This window comes from Gavia stellata, unplaced genomic scaffold (genome assembly GCF_030936135.1).
Source record: "Gavia stellata isolate bGavSte3 unplaced genomic scaffold, bGavSte3.hap2 HAP2_SCAFFOLD_887, whole genome shotgun sequence".
Classification (NCBI taxonomy): Eukaryota; Metazoa; Chordata; class Aves; order Gaviiformes; family Gaviidae; genus Gavia; species Gavia stellata.
Window position 1 is genome coordinate 19,971 of NW_026776495.1, and position 18,437 is coordinate 38,407.

Below are 18,437 nucleotides of genomic sequence, written 5' to 3' on the forward strand. Positions count from 1 at the left end.
CTAAATCCTCCCCAAAGCGGTAACTTAAACCCTAAGTCTAGGCCTAAACCCTAATTCTAGGCCCAAACCCTCCCCAAAGCACTAATTTAAACCCTAATTCTAGGCCTAAATCCTAATTCTAGGCCCAAACCCTCCCCAAAGCACTAATTTAAACCCTAATTCTAGGCCTAAATCCTAATTCTAGGCCTAAATCCTCCCCAAAGCGCTAACTTAAACCCTAATTCTAGGCCTAAACCCTAATTCTAGGCCTAAATCCACCCCAAAGTGCTCATCTAAACCCTAATTCTAGGCCTAAACTTTAATTCTAGGCCTAAATCCTCCTCAAAGCGCTAACTTAAACCCTAAGTCTAGGCCTAAACCCTCATTCTCGGCCTAACCCTAAGCCTGACGGTGAATCTTCACCGTCGCCGTAACTGTAACGCTAAACCCGATCAGTATTCTGGATTTATTCATCTTAATTTCTACGTTTTTAATGATGAGTTGAGTTCTAATTGGGCGTAATCAATGCCTGTCATATTTTAAATCATAATTAGGCCGGGTGTGCACGTTAATTATGCCCAAATCGCTCTCTAATTTTATTTATCTTAAATTAGACGGTTTTGATGACGAGTCGACTGCTATTTGGATGCGATTAATGCCTGTGCTCTATTAAATAATAATTTATACATTAATTTACATTAATCACCACCAATTAGTATTCTAATCTTGAGTTTAAATGTGAATTTTAAATTTTCTCCGGCTAATTGGGTGTAATTAATGATTGCTTCGTTAAAGAGACGCTGTAGCTTGCGTGCGTGCGTTACACCTAATTAATTTTCTTTTTTGTTGCTTTTATTGGGTTTTTTAATTATTTTAATTTTAACTTGTGTCTATTTAATTCTTCTTCACTGTGAGTTTCATTTTTCTATATAATAATGTTTTTTTTTCCGTGCGGATGGAGAATAATTAATGCCTCTATTAATTAGATAAAACTCAAAGTTGAGTTTATGCGTTAATTAGTCCTAATTTGGATTATACCCCCCCCCAGCCCCCCAAATACCCCCTAAAGGGGGGGGTGAATGTTTGGGGGCACCCCGGCATTGGTGGGGTTGAGGCGTCTTCCTGCTCCTCCCCAGGCTCATTTGCATGCTCATTTGCATGCTTATTTGCATGGGAGGAGCTAGAGCACAATGAGCCCGAATTCCTGGGTCCCCTTTTGGGGGGGAGGGGGGTGTGTACTTTGAGTTGGGGGGGGGCCCGGTTGTCCACTTGGGGTGGGGTTGGGTTGGGTGGGGGAGCACCCACCCTATGGGTGCCGTGACGTTTCTGGGCCACTAGATGGCGCCAAACTCCCATCGTAGAAGGGACCCAGTCGTTTGGGTGCGCTCAGCCGACACCCCCCCCTATCTCCCAGGGGTCCAGGTCTTCTCCCACCTCTTCCCACTGGGAGACCCACATCTCCGGTCAGGCGCATCCCCCACACCAGCGACCCCAGGCATCCACGTGTGCCCACCCCCACCCCACCCCCCCAAGGGACCCAGAGGTCCCTTTTCTTCTCTTGGACCCAGAAGTCCAGATCTCCCCCCGCTTCGGCATTGACCACTCGTGGACCACGGTCTTGAATAAATATCTCGTGTTTGGGGCAGAGCTCTCGGAGAGGGGGGGGATCAGAAAGGAGAGGGGGAGGCCACCACCCCACAGAGGCCACCGACCCATATAGGACATCAACCCATGTGAGATATTGACCCATAGAGGCCACCAACTGCTACAGACCTTGACTCCATGGACGCCACCACCCCCCAGAGGCCACCGACCCATATAGGACGTCAACCCACGTGAGATATTGACCCATGGAGGCCATCAACCACCACAGACCTTGACTCCACGGAGGCCACCGACCCACAGCGGCCACCACTCCATGCAGGACATCAACCCATGTGAGATATTGACCCATGGAGGCCACCAACCACCACCGACTTTGACTCCACGGAGGCCACCGACCCACAGAGGCCACCAACCCATGCAGGATGTCAACCCATGCAAGGTATTGACCCATGGAGGCCACTGACCCATGCAGGACGTCAACCCATATGAGATATTGACCCATGGAGGCCACGGACCCATGCTGGATGTCAACCCATATGAGAGATTGACCCACGGAGGCCACGGACCCATGCCGGACGTCAGCCCATACGAGATATTGACCCATGGAGGCCACCGACCCATAGATACCTTGGCCCTACGGTGGCTGCCGACCCATGGAGATGATTGACGCAGAGACATCAGAGATTAAGGAGACCATGTGGACCCACAGAGACCATAGACCCACGGAAACCTTGGCCTCATGACGCCTTTGGCCCCGCGGGGCCCACAGACCTATGGAGACCCTCAACCCGTGGAGGCCGTGAACAACATCCCTCTTGTCCCCGCGGGGACTACAGACCTATGGACCCCAGAAGCTTCAAACTATGGGTCCAAGTTGTCCACGGCCACACAGACGTTGGAGGTGACACCACGGCATGGTGGCTAATGTCATCACCCCAAACCGTGGGTCTACGTTCTCCCCGGCCCCACAGCTGTTGGAGAAGTTCCCATGACCCGGTGTTGGTTGATGCTACGGGACCAAGTTGACCGTGACCCTAAGGACCTTCAGCCCCCCGCACCCCACAGCCACCCCCCCATCTTCTCCCCACCCAATCAGATTCACCCCCCCAGGGTGAGACCATTCACATACCCCACACCCCCCCCAGAAGCTTCATGTCAACGTGCCCTCAGACTCATCCTGGGACACTTGAGGAGCACGTACCCCATAACACCCTCCCGCCACAACCCGTAGCTTGTCCCGCACGGCCGCCACCACCCCGGCCACGGCCCTCTGCACCGCCGTAGAGGAGAAGTAGAAGATGATGGGGTCAAGAGCGGCGTTGAGGCTGGTGAGGAGCAAAACGTAGAACCTCCACTCTGGGCTCTTCTTCTCCACGAAGCCGACCACGTGTGAGATGTTGTAAGGCGCGAAGCAGACCCCGAAGTTGACCATGGTGGCCACGGCCAAGCCCACGGCTCGTTGCTTCTTCTCCAGCGGGATATTGGGCCGGGAGAGGAGAACCCGCACGAAATTGATGTAGCAGAAGATGGTGACGGCGAAGGGCAGGAGGAAGAGGACGAGGAAGAGCTCCAGGCGTAGCGGGAGGACAAAGCTCAGCTGCTCCTCAGAGAAGTCATCGTAGCAGACGTAGGCCTTGGTGGTGTTGGAGCCATCACGGGTGCTGGGAGCTGATGAACTGGGGACGTCGGAGGTCTGGGAGACACCGGTGGGGCCGGAGATATCCTGGATGTTGGCGCCGTTGCCGGTGGAGATTTTGGAGATGGAGATGTGCAGGTTCGAGGTCTTGGGCCTGCTGAGCTTGGAGGTCTTGAGGCCGTTGGGCTTGGAGATCCTGGAGCCATGGCGGGTGGAGAAGTCGCCGTTGGTGGTCTTAGAGCCATGGCGGATGAAGCCATTGGCCGTGGAGTCAGCAGCGTGGGAGACCTTGAAGGCCTTGGGATGGGTGATGTTGGGGCTGGAGATCTCAGAGCTTCTGCGGTCGAAGCCGTTGGTGATGGAGCCATCTGGAGCGGAGATTTTGAAGCCGTCGGCGTTGAAGTCATTGGCGTCGGCGATCTCTGCACTGGGGTGGATGAAGCCGTCGCTGACGGAGTATCGAGGGTTGGAGATGCTGAAGCTATCACGGTTGAAGCCATCGGGGCTGGTGATGGCCAAGCCGTTGCGGTCGAAGCTATAGACAGTGGTTGTCTTGGAGCTACCGCGCTTGAACGCGTTGACGGTGGAGCTCTCAGAGCTGATGACTGTGGACCTGTTGGCCATGTGCCGGTTCTTACCGCCGTGATACTGGGCCACGAAGACGATGGAGCAATGGGAACAGGCCAAGAGCCAGAGGACGACGCTGGCGGCCATCACCCGCCCTGGTCTTCTCCGGTCCTTGTACTGGAGGGGGAAGACGACGCCGAGATACCGCTCAACGCTGAGGGCGGCCAAGAAGAGGCTGCTGAGGTAGATGCTGGAGTAGAAGCAGAAGTTGGCCACGGGGCAGAGGACAGGCGGTAAGGGCCAAGTCCTGTTGGCGGCTGCTTCGGCCATCTTGAACGGGAGGAAGAGGAGGAGGAGAAGGTCGGCGGTCGTCAGGTTGAGGAGAAGGATGTCAGAAGGGGAGATGCGCCGACGCGCCTTGCCCACCAGCGTGGCGAAGGTGAAGACGTTGGCGGGGAAGCCCACGGCGAAGGTCAGGATGTAGAGAGCGAGGATCACCATGGTTGGAGGACAACCCTGGGGAGATACGTTGACCCATAAGAACATTGGGTAGGGGAGGAGGACCCAGGTGGGTGCTGTGGGTCCCATCTCGGGAGGAACCCGGCTCTCTCAGGAGACTTCTCTTCGTCTAACCAATGGACAAAGAGGGGGAGTTGGAGAAGCTCCAGCTATTTGGGTGCTCCTCACCCTCCTCCAGCCCACCTACCCCCAAGGGTCCCACACATCTGCGGTGGTGGGGGCTCACCTTGCTCCACAGGGCACCCAGGCGTCCGGACTCTCCACCGCTCCCTCCCACTCCCAAAGTGGACCCGGGTGTCGGGCTGGGTGGCACCACCCTTATTTGCTTAATTGTTTTTTCCTGCAAGGGGGGGGAGGGGTGGACGCCTGGGTCCCCGAGAGGTGTTGTGGGGGTGGGGGCACCCCCAGACGCTTGGGTCCTTTGGGGTGTGGGAGAGTTGGGTATGGTCCAACAGCGCGAGACACGTTTACCCCTCAACCAGGGTCCAGGGGCGACTCAGGGTCCGGGGCAATTCCCCCCACCGCCCCCCCAGTTCTCCCCTCCAGTTCCTCCCAGTATCCGACCCCCCCCATAGGAGACTCGGGCATCTGCAGAGCCATCCCATCCCTAAATCCCAAGGGCGACTCAGGCGTCCGCGATCCCTCTCCTCACCGCACCCACCCCTCATCCCCCAAAAGACTCAGGCATCAGGGAGGGGTCCCCAGTGCCCCCCTCACCCCACTCCCCCCCCCATTCCCCATACGTACCCTCTTCACCCCGCGGTACGTTGGGTGCCCTCCCGCCCCCCTCCGTCCTCTGTTTCGGCAAGGAGGGAGGTGTCACCTCGATCTTTGGCTCCCCCAAATGTCTGGGTCCCTTGGTGTGGGGTGGCAAGAGAGGGGAGCAGAAGAGGGGGGGAATCCCGGCTGCCTGGGTGTCCCCCCCCCCACCCACCCCGGATGCATGGGTCCCCCCGGGGGTGGGGGAGGGAGGGAAGTGGCTTTGACGACGTCGAGGAAGTTTGATGTTTCCTGACCGCAACCAGAAGCCACGTTCATGGGCACACGTCCACAGAGGACCCAGGCGGCCGGGGGGGGGGGGGGTGGCCTTCCCCTCCCCCACCCCACCCAAGAACGCAGGCGGCCGGGTGCCCATCCTCCCTCCCCCACCACCTCCCACCCATCATCTCGTGGACCCAAACAGTGGGTGCCCTTCTCCATCGTGGGGTGGGGGTGAAGGGGGTGACCACTGGCACGCCTGGGTCCCCTTTACCCAGGTGGGGGAGGGGCTTGACCTTACCCCTCCCCCACTCAACCCTGAGCTATTTTTAGCACCCGGTTGGGGGATGTTTGTCCTGCCAAGGGGATGCAGGCGTCCGGCTGCTCCCCCCCAAAAAAAAAAAGGGGTCTGGGTGCTCCTCCTCCACCTTCCCAAGGGACCCAGGGGGCCGGGAGTGGAATGAGGCATCTGGGCGCCCCCCAGCATCCGGGTGCCCCCCACCTTCCCAAGGGACCCCCCCAGTTCCTCGTGAATGGGGACAAGGGGCACCAGGGAAGGGGCAGCGGTTCAGCCCCAGGGCATTCTGGGAGCAGAAGAACCCAGGCGGTCGGGTTCCCACACCCCGTGACCTCCTTTCACCCAATTGGCTCTCCACCAGCTCGGAGAGGACCCAGGCGTCCGGGTCCCCACCCCCTACGTTCACCTACTTGGCTCCGGAGCCGGGAAAGGACACAGGCATCCAGGTCCCCGCCCCCTCCCCTTCTACTTTGACCCAATTGGCCGCTGCCCATGACCTCAAAAGTGGGGAGGGAGAGGAGGGGAAGGGGGCAGGGATGGAGGAGCAACTCAACCCAAGGTCTCAGGTGACCCCCAACTCAACCCAAGGCCTTGGCAGACCCCCAACTCAACCTGATGTCTCAGTTGACCCCCAACTCAACCTGAAGCATCGGCAGATCCCAACTCAACCCGACGTCTCGGCAGACCCCCAACTCAACCCGACGTCGCGGCAGACCCCCAACGCAACCCGACGTCTCACTTGACCCCCAACTCAACCCAAAGCCTCGATAGATCCCAACTCAACCCGAAGCCTCGGTAGATCCCAACTCAATCCGACATCTCAGTTGACCCCCAACTTAAGGCAAGGTCGAAGTTGAACCGGGCTCAACTCAACGCCTCAGATGAACCCAACTCCACCAAGCTCAACCCAACACATCAGTTGAACCCAACTCAACCAGTCTCAACTCAACTCCCCCCCCCGCCCCAGGAAGCCCAAGGAAACCTTTTTTGGCTCAAAGCTCCGACTTTGCTTTGTCCTGAACACCAAACATCTCCTCCTCTCACCCAAGACCGTCCCCAGGCACCCCACAACCACCCACACCCCCCCAAAGCCATGTCCCAGGTTGGGATCTCTCAGGTCTTAAGCCCCTAAGATGGCATCAGCTCGGCACCGTCTGCCCCTTGATGTGAAGATGCTCCGGATCCTCCACGTCCGGTCACCTCAGCCGGAGCCTCGCTTTGCCCCACCGGCAGCCGGCACCTGGCGCAGAGCCGGCCGAGTCCCACCGTGTCCCAAACCTGCCGGAGACCCCGTCTTAGGGCGACCGAGGAGAAGCAGAAGATGAGAGGGTCAAGGCAAGCGCTGAGGGTGGTGAGCAGCACGGCGTAGGCTCTCCAAGGTGGGTTCTCCCGCCGTAGGTACCCCACCACGTGGGAGACGTTGAAGGGGGCGAAGCAGAGGACAAAGGCCACGGCCGTGGTCAACGCCAGGGCCACCGCTCGGCGCCTCCTACCCGGCGCCGTGGCGGGGAGGGCGACCACGATGCAAACCAAGCGGCCGTAGCAGAAGGCGGTGATGGCCAAAGGTAGGCAGAAGAGCACCAGGAAGATCTCCAGGCGGAGAGCCAGCAGCGTGGCCAGCTGAGGACCGGCGAAACGGGTGTAGCACTCCGTGCCATTGACCGCCGCGTTGGGTTGGGCCACGTAGACCACGCTGCAGTGGGCCAGAGCGGCCACCCAGAAGCTGGCGGCGGCCACGGCGGCGTGAGTTACCCGTCGGCGCCGGCGGTATTGGACAGGGAAGGCGGCGCCGAGGTAGCGGTCAACGCTGAGGGCGGTGAGGGAGAGGATGGTGAGGTAGACGCTGGTGAAGAAGAGGAAGACGAAGAGCGGACAGAGGGCCGGCGGAAGCTTCCAGGTAGCCTCCCATGCCGCCTCGGCCATACGGACGGGCAAGGAGGCCACCAGCGCTAAGTCGGCGATGGTCAGGTTGAGGAGGAGGACGTCAGCGGGCAGCAGGCGCCGGCGCCGGGCCACCGTCCCCAAGGCCACCAGGGCTGCCACGTTGAGGGGCAGCCCCAAAGCGAAGGCACCCGCGTAGACCCCCAAGCACAGGCGGTGGTTGATGGCGAAAGGTGGGGCTGACATGGCGGCCGGGATCTTTTGGGGGGGTCGGTTGAGTTGGCCAATGGTGGTTGGGATCTACTAGGGTTTCAGTGGGGTGGAGGGCGGGTCCCTGGGTTGAGGGTGGGGTCTTTGGGAGGTTCCCTAGAGAACCTGGGGTGGGTGGTGGGTCCCTGGGGTGGGGTCTTTGTGGGGAGTCCGCAGGGGACCTGAGTTGGGGGGGGGTGTCCCTGGTTGGAGGTGGGGTCTTTGGGGGGTCCACAGGGGATCTGAGTTGGGGGGGGGGGTCTCTTGGATGGATGTGGGTTCTTTGGGAGTTCTCAGGGGCTTTGGGGTCTTTGGGGGGGTCCACAAGGGACCTGAGTTGGGTGGTGGGTCCCTGGTTGGAGGTGGGGTCTTCGGGGGGGGTCTACAGGGGACCTGAGGAGGGTGGTGGGTCCCTGGTTGGAGGTGGGGTCTTGGGGGGGTCCCTGGGGGGACCTGAGGTGGGGGGGGGGGGGGTCCCTGGGTTGGTGGTGGGATTTTGGGGCGGGGGGGGGGTGTCAGGTCCTGGCGTTGGGTGAAGTGCAGGAGTGGAGGAAGAGGACGAGCCCTACCGTAGCAGCAGACGGACGGACGGACGGTGGCAGGGAGGGACCCATGACCATAAATACCCCCTCCCCGCCCCCCCCGCCCCCACCCAAGGGACCCAGGCGTCCGGGCTGCCACTCCTCCCCCTTCCGCCCTAACCAACCCCCCCCGCCCCCCCCAATCTATGGGACATCGGTGACGACAGGAGAGGACCCAGGCGTCCGGGTGGCCCCCCTCCCCCCCCCAAGGCACCCAGGTGTCCGGGTGGCCCCCCTCCCCCCGCCAGGGGACCCAGGCGTCCGGGCCAATTAATTAACCCAAAAGATTGTTTTTATTGGGGGTGGTGGCTCTCTTGGTGGCAGCGGCATGTCACCATCCGTGTCCCAGCAAGTCCACCGTGGTGGTGGTGGCCATGTCCCTGGTGTCCCCGTGGTGGCGGTGGCCATGGTTGTGGCATGTCCCACATGGTGGCCAGGACCCTAACCCCGAAGCGGCCACCACCATGTTCTCAGTGTCCCCATGTCCTCAATGTCCCCATGTCCTCAATGTCACTGTCTGCCCGTGAACCCCGTGGTGGCCATGTTCCTGTGTCCCCGTGGTGGCCGAGTCCTCATGCCCCTGGGGACATTTTATGGTGTCCCCACAGTGGCCGCTTCCCCGTATCTTGGTGTCCCCGAGGTCTCAGCGCCTCAGGGCGGTGTACTCAACAGTGTCCCCAACGTCCCCGGCATGTCCCCGTGGTGTCCCCGGGGAGGAGAGGGCCAGAGCGGCATAGACCAGTGTCCCGTCCCTGTCCCCATCCCTGTCCCTGTCTCTGTTGCTGGGACCAGGTGGGACGTTCTCATAGTCAGGACCTTCGGTGGCCTGTGGGGACAGACAGTGACTGTGACAGGTGACAGGGACACATGGAGGGACATCGAGGAGGACATGAGGGACATTGAGGTTCTTGGGTACATGGGGGACGTGGAGGGGGACATGGGGGACCTTGAGTTTATTGGGGACATTGGGGACATCAAGGAGAACATGAGGGACGTTGGGGACATCGAGGAGAACATGAGGGATGCTGGGGACATCAAGGGGGACATGGGGGACCTTGAGGTTGTTGGGGACATGGAGGACATCCAGGGGGACATGGGGGATCTTCAGGTTGTTGGGGACATTGCGGACATCAAGGAGAACATGAGGGACGTTGGCGACATGGAGGACATCAAGGGGGACATGGGGGACCTTGAGGTTGTTGGGGACATCAAGGAGAACATGAGGGATGTTGGGGACATGGGGGACATCAAGGGGGACATGGGGGACCTTGAGGTTGTTGGGGGCGTCAAGGAGAACATGAGGGACGTTGGGGACATGGGGGACCTTGAGGTTATTGGGGACATTGGGGACATCAAGGAGAACATGAGGGACGTTGGGGACGTAGGGGACATCAAGGGGGACGTGGGGCACCTTGAGGTAGTCGGGAACATCAAAGAGAATATGAGGGACGTTGGGGATCTCAAGGGGGACATGAGGGACACAGTGGGACACGGAGGACACAGATACCTTTGCAGCACCATCGTTCCTCTTGAGGACAGTGTAGACAACAGTGTCCCCTTGCAGCCTGGAGTGGGGGGACACGGGGACAAAGTGGGGGTTGGAGTGGGTCACGGGTGCCCGGATGCCTGGGTCCCCTCTGGGATTGGGTGGGGGAGAGGGTTACCTGGGGACAGAGCCACTCCCGGGAGGTGACAGCAACGATGAGTAACTGATGGTGTCGGTGTCACCAAGACCACGAGGAGGTCGGGGGGATCCGGGCGTCCGGGGCTGCGGGAAGATGGGTGACCCCTCAAGTGGCACCTTGAGGACCCGGGTGTCCGGGAGGGGACACCCAGGTGTCCGGGATGGGTGGGGGGTGGGCTACCTTTTTATTGCGGAGGAAGAAGGTTCCTGATGGTTCTACCACGGGTTCCTCATCGGCTGCCACCTGCCGCCGCCACCTATGGGGACATCCCGCATGCCTGAGTCCCCCAAAACGCCTCGGTCCCCCTTTGGGGGTGTCGGGTGGGGGAGAAGAGGAACCCAACTGCCTGGGTCCCCCGGCTCACCGGCGGCGGAGGAAGCACCCAAGGGTGCCCAGCACCAGGAGGATGCTCAGCCCCACACCGAGACCCAGGAAGGTCTTTCGGAGGATGGTGGTGGTGGAGTCTGGGGGGGGCAGGGGGAGAGAGGAAGAGGAGAGGCCCGATGCGCCTGGGACCCCCCAGCCCCAGATGTCTGGGTCCCATAGGGCAGTGGCACCCCAAGGGGACCCATAGGGCAGGGGCACCCCAAGGGGTCCCAGATGCCTCGGTCCCATAGGGCAGGGGTGCCTCAAGGGGTCCTGAACACCTGGGTCCCATAGGGCAGGGGTGCCCCAAGGGGTCCCTAATGCCTGGATCCCATAGGGCAGGGGTACCCCAAGGGGACCCATAGGGCAGGGGTGCCCCAAGGGGTCCCAAATGCCTGGGTCCCATAGGGCAGGGGTGCCCCAAGGGGTCCCTAATGCCTGGATCCCATAGGGCAGGGGTACCCCAAGGGGACCCATAGGGCAGGGGTGCCCCAAGGGGTCCCAAATGCCTGGGTCCCATAGGGCAGGGGCGCCCCAATGGGACCCATAGCGCAGGGGCACCCCAAGGGGTCCCAAATGCCTGGGTCCCATAGGGCAGGGGCGCCCCAATGGGTCCCATAGGGCAGGGGCGCCCCAAGGGGTCCCGAACACCTGGGTCCCTTACAGTAGACGGTGACGATGACATCAGAAGATTCAGCGCTGGCGATGTCATTAGTGACGCGGCACCGATATCGCCCGGACGCGTGGGTCCCCACCGCCGGGAGTACCCACAATCCCTCGGGGGTCCGGCCAAGGGGTCGTCCTTCCCAAAACCACTCGAAGTCGCTGGGCGGGGGGCGGGCGTCGGCGTGGCACCGTAGGGTGACGTCGGTCATCTCCTGCACCCGTCGGCTCGGATCCGGCACCAGCTCGACCCCCTGGGGTCCGACTGCGGCACAAACGTCAGCACCCGGACCCCTGGGTCCCCTTTTTTGGGGGGTCTGGACCCCTGTGTCCAGTTTTTTGGGGGGCCCGGACCCCTGGGTCCCCTTTTTGGGGCGCCCAGACGCCTGCGTTCGTCCCATGGGGAGAGGGAAAAGGGATAACGGGGGGTCCAGGGGGGCAGGGAGGTCACCCGGCCGCCTGTGTCCCCTCGGCCGTGGGGCCCGGACGCCCAGCTCCTTCCCCGTGGAATTTTGGGGTGCGACTCACAGCGGACGTCGAGGGTGACGGGGGGGCTGCGGGTGACCCCCGCGTCGTTCCGGGCCTGACAGGCGTAGGCAGCGGCGTCGACGGGCGCGGGGCCGGGGAGGAGCAGGTCGAGGTCAGGTACGGGCAACTCCTGCCCGTTCTTGAACCAGCTGACGGTGAATTTGGGGGGCTCGGCAGCTCCGATCTGGCAGTGAAGTCGTACCAGGCCCTCCCCGGCCACCACCGGACCCCTCGGGATCTGCAGCACCCGTACGGCCTTGGGGGGGTCTGGGGAGGGGCGAAGAGAAACCACCATCAGTGCGGGTTGGTCCGGGGGGGAGCTGGAAACCGATATTTAGGGGTTGGGAGGGCTGAAAAGAGCTCTAGAGGAGGCTTGAAACAGCTATTTAGGGCTTGAAAACGATATTTAGGGCGTGTGGGAGCTCAAAAGGGCTCTAGGGGTCACTTGAAACTGTTATTTAGAGCTTGGGGAGGGCTTGAAACTGTTATTTAGGGCTTGGGGGGGGCTTGAAACTGATATTTAGGGCGTGTGGGAGCTCAAAAGGGCTCTAGGGGTCACTTGAAATGGTTATTTAGGGCTTGGGGGGGCTTGAAACTGTTATTTAGGGCGTGTGGGAGCTCAAAAGGGCTCTAGGGGTCACTTGAAACTGTTATTTAGGGTTTGGGGGGAGCTTGAAACTGATATTTAGGGCGTGTGGGAGCTCAAAAAGACTCTAGGGGTCAATTGAAACTGTTATTTAGGGCTTGGGGGGAGCTTGAAACCGATATTTAGGGCGTATGGGAGCTCAAAAGGGGTCTAGGGGTCACTTGAAACTGTTATTTAGGGTTTGGGGGGAGCTTGAAACTGATATTTAGGGCGTGTGGGAGCTCAAAAAGACTCTAGGGGTCAATTGAAACTGTTATTTAGGGCTTGGGGGGAGCTTGAAACCGATATTTAGGGCGTATGGGAGCTCAAAAGGGCTCTAGGGGTCACTTGAAACTGTTATTTAGGGTTTGGGGGGAGCTTGAAACTGATTTTTAGGGCGTGTGGGAGCTCAAAAGGGCTCTAGGGGTCACTTGAAACTGTTATTTAGGGCTTGGGGGGGGCTTGAAACTGATATTTAGCATTGGGGTCTTAAAAGAGCGTGAGGAGGGACTTGAAACTGTCATTTAGGGCTGGGGGGCGGAGAAATCGCCAGCGGTGGGGATGAGAGAGACATTTGGGCTTTAAATGGCGCTTGTGGAGGGGCTTGAAACCGACTTTTGGGATTGGTAGGCTCAAAAAACAGCTTGGGGGGGCTTGAAACTGTCATTTAGCACTGGGGAGGTTGAAAAGTATGGGCGGGGGGTCTGGGGGCAGAGAAACTGCCATTGGTGGGGTTGGAGAGGGGGGCTTGAAACTGATATTTTGGGTTGGGGGGTTCAAAAGTGCGTGGGGGGGCTTGAAACCATCATCTGGGGGGTGGGAGACCCAAAATTATCGTTGGGGTCTTGAAACCACCATTTGACAGGGTGGAAACCATGAAGGGGGGGGCCATGAAACTGCCCCCGGGACCCCTGAAACCGCCCCCAGCGATTGGGGGTGGTCTCGAAACCGCCACTCACACCAGACGATGACAGACAGTGGCGGGGAGAGGGCGGAGCCGGCGGCATTTCGGCCATTGCAACGGTAGGTGCCGGCGCGGGCGGGGTCGGCGTCGAAGCTGAGGGTGGAGCTGGGGGTGTCGGCCTCCCAGCGGTCGTTGCGTAGCCATTGGACGGAGGAGGGCGCGGGGTGGGCGGGGCCGAGGGCGCAGCGTAGGGTGATGCGGGTGCCCACAAGTGCCGGGAGAGAGGTCAGGGCCTCCAAGGCGGCCGTTCGGGGAGGGTCTAGGGAGGGGGAAGAGGCGGGGCTAAGGAAGGGGGCGGGGCTAAAGGGGATTGGCTGAAGGGCGGTGTGCCACACCCTCATCCTATAGCCACTTTGACCACCTTACGGCCATCTTGAAGGCCCCACGGCCACCTTAACCGACCTACCGCCACCTTGGAGGCCCCATGGCCACCATGACCACCCCATGGCCACCATGACCGCCCTATGGCCACCACGACCACATCACCACCACCTTGACCACTCTATGGCCACCATGACCACCCCATGGCCACCTTGACCACCCCATGACCACCACGACCACATCACCACCACCTTGACCACCCCATGGCCACCATGACCACCCCATGGCCACCTTGACCACCCCATGGCCACCACGACCACATCACCACCACCTTGACCACCCTATGGCCACTTTGACCACCCTACCACCATCTTGACCGTCTTATGGCCACCATGACCAAGTCACCACCAATTTGACCACCCTATAGCCACCTTGACCCCCCTATGGCCACCACGACCACATCACCACCACCTTGACCACCCTATGGCCACTTTGACCCCCCCATGGCCACCACGACCACATCACCACCACCTTGACCACCCTGTGGCCACCTTGACCCCCCTATGGCCACCATGACCACGTCACCACCACCTTGACCACCCCATGGCCACCATGACCGCCCTATGGCCACCACGACCACGTCACCGCCACCTTGACCCCCCTATGGCCACCATGACCACGTCACCACCACCTTGACCACCCCATGGCCACCATGACCGCCCTATGGCCACCACGACCACGTCACCGCCACCTTGACCCCCCTATGGCCACCATGACCACGTCACCACCACCTTGACCACCCCATGGCCACCATGACCGCCCTATGGCCACCACGACCACGTCACCGCAGCCTTGACCACTCTATGGCCACCATGACCACCATCCTACCATCTTGACCACCCCAGTGCCACCTTGACCACCCCACCACCATCTTGAGCACCCAACGGCCATCTTGACCACCTCAGCGCCATCTTGACCACCCAACAGCCATCTTGACCCCCCCCCCACCATCTTGACCACCCTATGGCCATCTTGACCACCCCAGTGCCACCTTGACCACCCCACCACCATCTTGACCACCCTATGGCCATCTTGACCACCTCAGCGCCATCTTGACCACCCTACGGCCATCTTGACCAACCTCACCGCCATCTTGACCACCCTACGGCCATCTTGACCACCCAACGGCCATCTTGACCACCCTATGGCCATCTTGACCACCCAACGGCCATCTTGACCCCACCACCACCATCTTGACCACCCTATGGCCATCTTGACCACCTCAGTGCCATCTTGACGACCCCACCACCATCTTGACCACCCTACGGCCATCTTGACCAACCTGACCGCAATCTTGACCACCCTACGGCCATCTTGAGCAACCCCACCACCATCTTGACCACCCCACCACCATCTTGACCAACCCCGCCACCATCTTGACCACCCCGCCACCATCTTGCCCCACCCGCCCCCGCCATCGTGCTCCACTCACAGTAGACCTCAAGGGTGGTAGGGCGGGACTTGGCCGTCCCTAAGAGGTTGGTGGCCTGGCAGGTGTAGGAGCCACCACCCGTGGCCTTGATGGGACGTAGGAGGACCTGGGCCGTGCTATGGGGCAGGATCCGGCCCTCCCAGCTCCAGGTGTAGTTGTGGGGCGGGGGGTTGGAGGAGTCCCGGCAGCGCAGCGTCACCTCCTGGTCCTCGTGGACGGGGGACGGTGGCGTCACCTCTACCCACACGTTCCGTGGGGCGTCTGTGGGCGGCCATTGGTTGGGGGAGGCTCTGGCCACGCCCACAGGGCCAGAAAGAGGAGGGGCGAAGAGTGATTGATAGGCGACTCGGGAGGCGGGGTGATGGGTGATTGGCGGGTGACGTATGGGGTGGGGCTGGGGGTGATTGACAGTTTTGTCATGGGGTGGGACAAAGGGTGATTGACAGTTTCATCACGGGGCGGGGCTAAGGGTGATTGACAGATTCTTCATGGGTGGGGCTAAGGGTGATTGACAGGTGCCTCATGCTGCCATCTTGCCCCGCCCTCCACCACCATCTTGCCCCACCCTCCACCACCATCTTGCCCCACCCTCCTCCATCCTGCCCCATTCTCCACCATCTTGCCCCACCCACCGCCGCCATCTTGCCCCACCCACCGCCGCCATCTTGCCCCGCCCTCCGCCATCTTGCCCCACTCACAGTAGACCTCAAGGGTGGTGGAAGGTGACTCCATCGTCCCCACCGTGTTGGTGGCCCGGCAGCGGTAGGAGCCACCGTCTGTGGCCTGGATGGACGGCAGGTGGACCTGGGCCGTGCTATGGGGCAGGATCCGGCCCTCCAAGCTCCAGCTGTAGGTGTAGGACGGGGGTTTGGCCGAGTCCCGGCAGCGCAGCGTCACCTCCTGGCCCTCGCGGATGGGGGTCAATGGCGCCATCTCCACCTGCACATCCCGCGGGGCATCTGGGGAGGGACCAGTATAGACCAGTATGGGTCCTACAGACACCTCTAGAATACCGTTAGCACCCCAGGGACCCCCAAAATCTCTCCGGGACCTCCCCCCAGGCCAACCCAGGGCCCCTATAGACCCCGTAGGTCCCTCAAGGGAGCCCCCCCAGCCTCCTATACACACCCAACCCCCCCAATAGCCCCCATAGTCCCCATGGGGGGACCCAAAAGTCTGTAGGACCCCCATAACCCTCCAGAGACCCCCAATATCTCACAGTGGACCTAAAGGTGGTGGGAGACCCAGACCAGGATCATCTGCAGCCCCCCAAGACCTCCTCCATAACACTTATAGGAGGAACCCAGGTGCCCGGGGGACCCCCATACCCATCAGGGACCCCCCCCATAACTCCCCAAAGGAAACCCACCCCCCCCAAAAAAAAGGACCTCTGCCCCATATCTCACAGTTGACCTGGAGCTGCCGGGACACCTGAGTGACGTTCTTTCCATCGGACCCCCAAAAGATGCATTTGAGGAGGGTCCCGTCATGGTACCAGAGGGGCTCAAAGGCCAAGAGGGTGCCGATAACCGGGGGGGACGTGACGGTCTCCGGGGGGGTCCAGGTGCCCACGTGGACCCCCGCTGTCTTGGTGACGGGTCCCTCCCAGGTGAGGGTGGGGGTGTCTTCAGGACAGGCGGGGGGCACCCAGCACCCAAAGGTGATCTTCTGGTCTTGGGTGAGGGGGGCTGGGTCCGGCCAGAGGTGGGGGGCAGGAGGGGTGTCTGCGAGAGGTGTCAGTGGGGTGAAGAGATGGAGGGGGGGTAAGGGGGGGGAGATATGGGGTGAGAGGGGGACAAGAGGGGGTGACAAGGGGGGACAATATGGGGATAATGGGGGGATGAGGAGGGATAACGGGGGGACAATGGGGGGGACATGGGTGGGACAATATGGGGTGATGGGGGGACAAGGCGGGGACGACAGAGGGACGTGGGTGGGAGATAATAGGGGGACAAAGGGGGACAACGGTGGGGACAAAGGGCGACAATGTGGGGGATAAGGGGAGGGATAATGGGGGGAGAAGGAGGGGACACCGGGGAGACAAGAGGAGGAAAATGGGGGGACAAGGGGTGACAATGGGGGAACGAGTAGGGGGATAATGGGGTGACAAGATGGGGATAATGGGGGGAAAAGGGGGTGACAATGGGGTGTCCCTACCGGTGACATTGACGGTGACATAGTGCATCCACCGCAGTTCTTTTTGAGGCCGACGACTGGTATAGGCCACCAACCTCAACCCGTAGGTCCCGGCATCGTCGGCTCGGATGTGGGGCAGGATCAGGCTGCAGTCACCCTCGTTGGTTCCTGGGATCCTTCGGGGTTCGTCCAGCCACCGCCCCATAAAATCCTGCTTCTTCTTATCGTAACGGGGTTGATGGATCCAACGGAGGACACGGAGCTGAGCGTCCTGTCCCGCTTGGCACAGGTCATAGCGGCAGGAGATGTAGAGGCAGGAACCCAACGCGGCCGCCAACTCCTTCGGAGCCGTCACCGGGTCACGGCAGGTGGACGCGGAACCTGCGGAAGGTGTAAGGGAGCCAGGTGTTCGGGGGATCGAGGTGTTTTGGGGACCCAGGTGGTCGGGGACCCGGGTGGTCGGGGACCCGGGTGTCTGGGGACCCAGGACTCTGGAGATGGAGATGTTCTGGAGACACCTCCAACCCCAAAGAGACCTCGGCCGCTGAGCGACCTAGACGTCCCGGGACCCAGGTGTTTTGGGGACCCAGGAGTCTGGGGACCCAGGTGGTCGGGCATCCGGGTGTCTGGGGACCCAGATGTCTGGTCACTGAGATGTTCTGAGGAGACCTTCAACCTCAAAGGTTGGAGGGACTCAGGCAGCTGAGGGACCCGGGCATCCAGGGACCCAGGTGTTTTGGGGACCCAGCTGTCTGAGGGACCCGGGTGTTCGGGGACCCGGGTGTCCGGGGATCCGGGTGTCCGGGGATGGAGATGCTTTGGAGACACCTTCAACCCCAAAGCCCAGCGGGACCCAGGCTCCCAGGGGACCCATGCGTCTGGGGCCCCAGGTGTTTTGGGGTCCCAAGCATTTGGGGAACCCAACCCACCACCCCCTCCACCCCCAAAGACCGGAGGAAGCCCCTCCTCCCCGCCCCACCGTGACCCCCCCACGGCCCCTCCCAGGGGACCCGGGCATCCGGGGAAGGTCCCTACCCGGGATGAGGAGGAGGAAGACGAAGAGCCACATGTTGGCAGCGCCCAGACCTGGCCGAGGAGGTCAAAGCGTCAACTGTGGGGGGACAAAAGCATCTGGTGTGGGGGGGGACACGCCAAAAATCTGGGTTCGGTCTCCTGACCCCACCCCTCCGAGACACCGCGGGGACGCAGGCGTCCGGGTTGCCAACCTCCTCCTCCGCTCGAAGCCAGTCGAGCCCACTTCCTTCCCTCTTCTCAAAGGGACCCAGGTTTCCGGGTGCCATCACCCCCACCCCATAGACCTCCTGCCCCAAAGGGACGCAGGCGTACGGGTCCCACCACCCCAT

General features: G+C 61.1%; 3 protein-coding genes across 3 annotated transcripts; all 3 read right to left on the minus strand.

The window, feature by feature from the left end:
* Positions 1-2,734: 2,734 nt before the first annotated feature.
* On the minus strand, positions 2,735-4,288 carry LOC104262208 (free fatty acid receptor 2). Its single transcript, XM_059834654.1, has 2 exons — positions 3,664-4,288; positions 2,735-3,588 (listed from the first exon to the last, which is right to left on the minus strand). Exons 1-2 carry the CDS (start codon positions 4,286-4,288, stop codon positions 2,735-2,737), a joined length of 1,479 nt encoding a protein of 492 aa, XP_059690637.1.
* A 2,422-nt stretch (positions 4,289-6,710) lies between these two features.
* On the minus strand, positions 6,711-7,709 carry LOC132321046 (free fatty acid receptor 3-like). Its single transcript, XM_059834655.1, has one exon. It carries the CDS (start codon positions 7,707-7,709, stop codon positions 6,711-6,713), a length of 999 nt encoding a protein of 332 aa, XP_059690638.1.
* A 2,374-nt stretch (positions 7,710-10,083) lies between these two features.
* Positions 10,084-18,437, minus strand: CD22 (CD22 molecule). Its single transcript, XM_059834656.1, has 11 exons — positions 18,257-18,437; positions 18,109-18,159; positions 17,095-17,454; positions 16,344-16,661; positions 15,636-15,896; positions 14,938-15,198; positions 13,120-13,383; positions 11,536-11,802; positions 11,009-11,272; positions 10,343-10,442; positions 10,084-10,234 (listed from the first exon to the last, which is right to left on the minus strand). The coding sequence occupies exons 1-11, from the start codon at positions 18,435-18,437 to the stop codon at positions 10,084-10,086; spliced, it is 2,478 nt and encodes an 825-aa protein (XP_059690639.1).

What these genes read in the sequence shown, in the direction of transcription:
- CD22 (XM_059834656.1), bottom strand. Translation starts at nt 18,437, where the DNA reads ATGGGGTGGTGGGACCCGTACGCCTGCGTCCCTTTGGGGCAGGAGGTC. An exon ending in CCCCGCGGTGTCTCGGAGGG is followed by an intron (nt 18,160 to 18,256) that starts GTGGGGTCAGGA and finishes CTCCTCGGCCAG; the next exon opens with GTCTGGGCGCTGCCAACATG. An exon ending in CACCACCCTTGAGGTCTACT is followed by an intron (nt 15,199 to 15,635) that starts GTGAGTGGGGCA and finishes GGCCGCCCACAG; the next exon opens with ACGCCCCACGGAACGTGTGG.
- LOC104262208 (XM_059834654.1), bottom strand. Translation starts at nt 4,288, where the DNA reads ATGGTGATCCTCGCTCTCTACATCCTGACCTTCGCCGTGGGCTTCCCC. An exon ending in TCGATACTCCGTCAGCGACG is followed by an intron (nt 3,589 to 3,663) that starts GCTTCATCCACC and finishes TCTCCGCTCCAG; the next exon opens with ATGGCTCCATCACCAACGGC.
- LOC132321046 (XM_059834655.1), bottom strand. Translation starts at nt 7,709, where the DNA reads ATGTCAGCCCCACCTTTCGCCATCAACCACCGCCTGTGCTTGGGGGTC.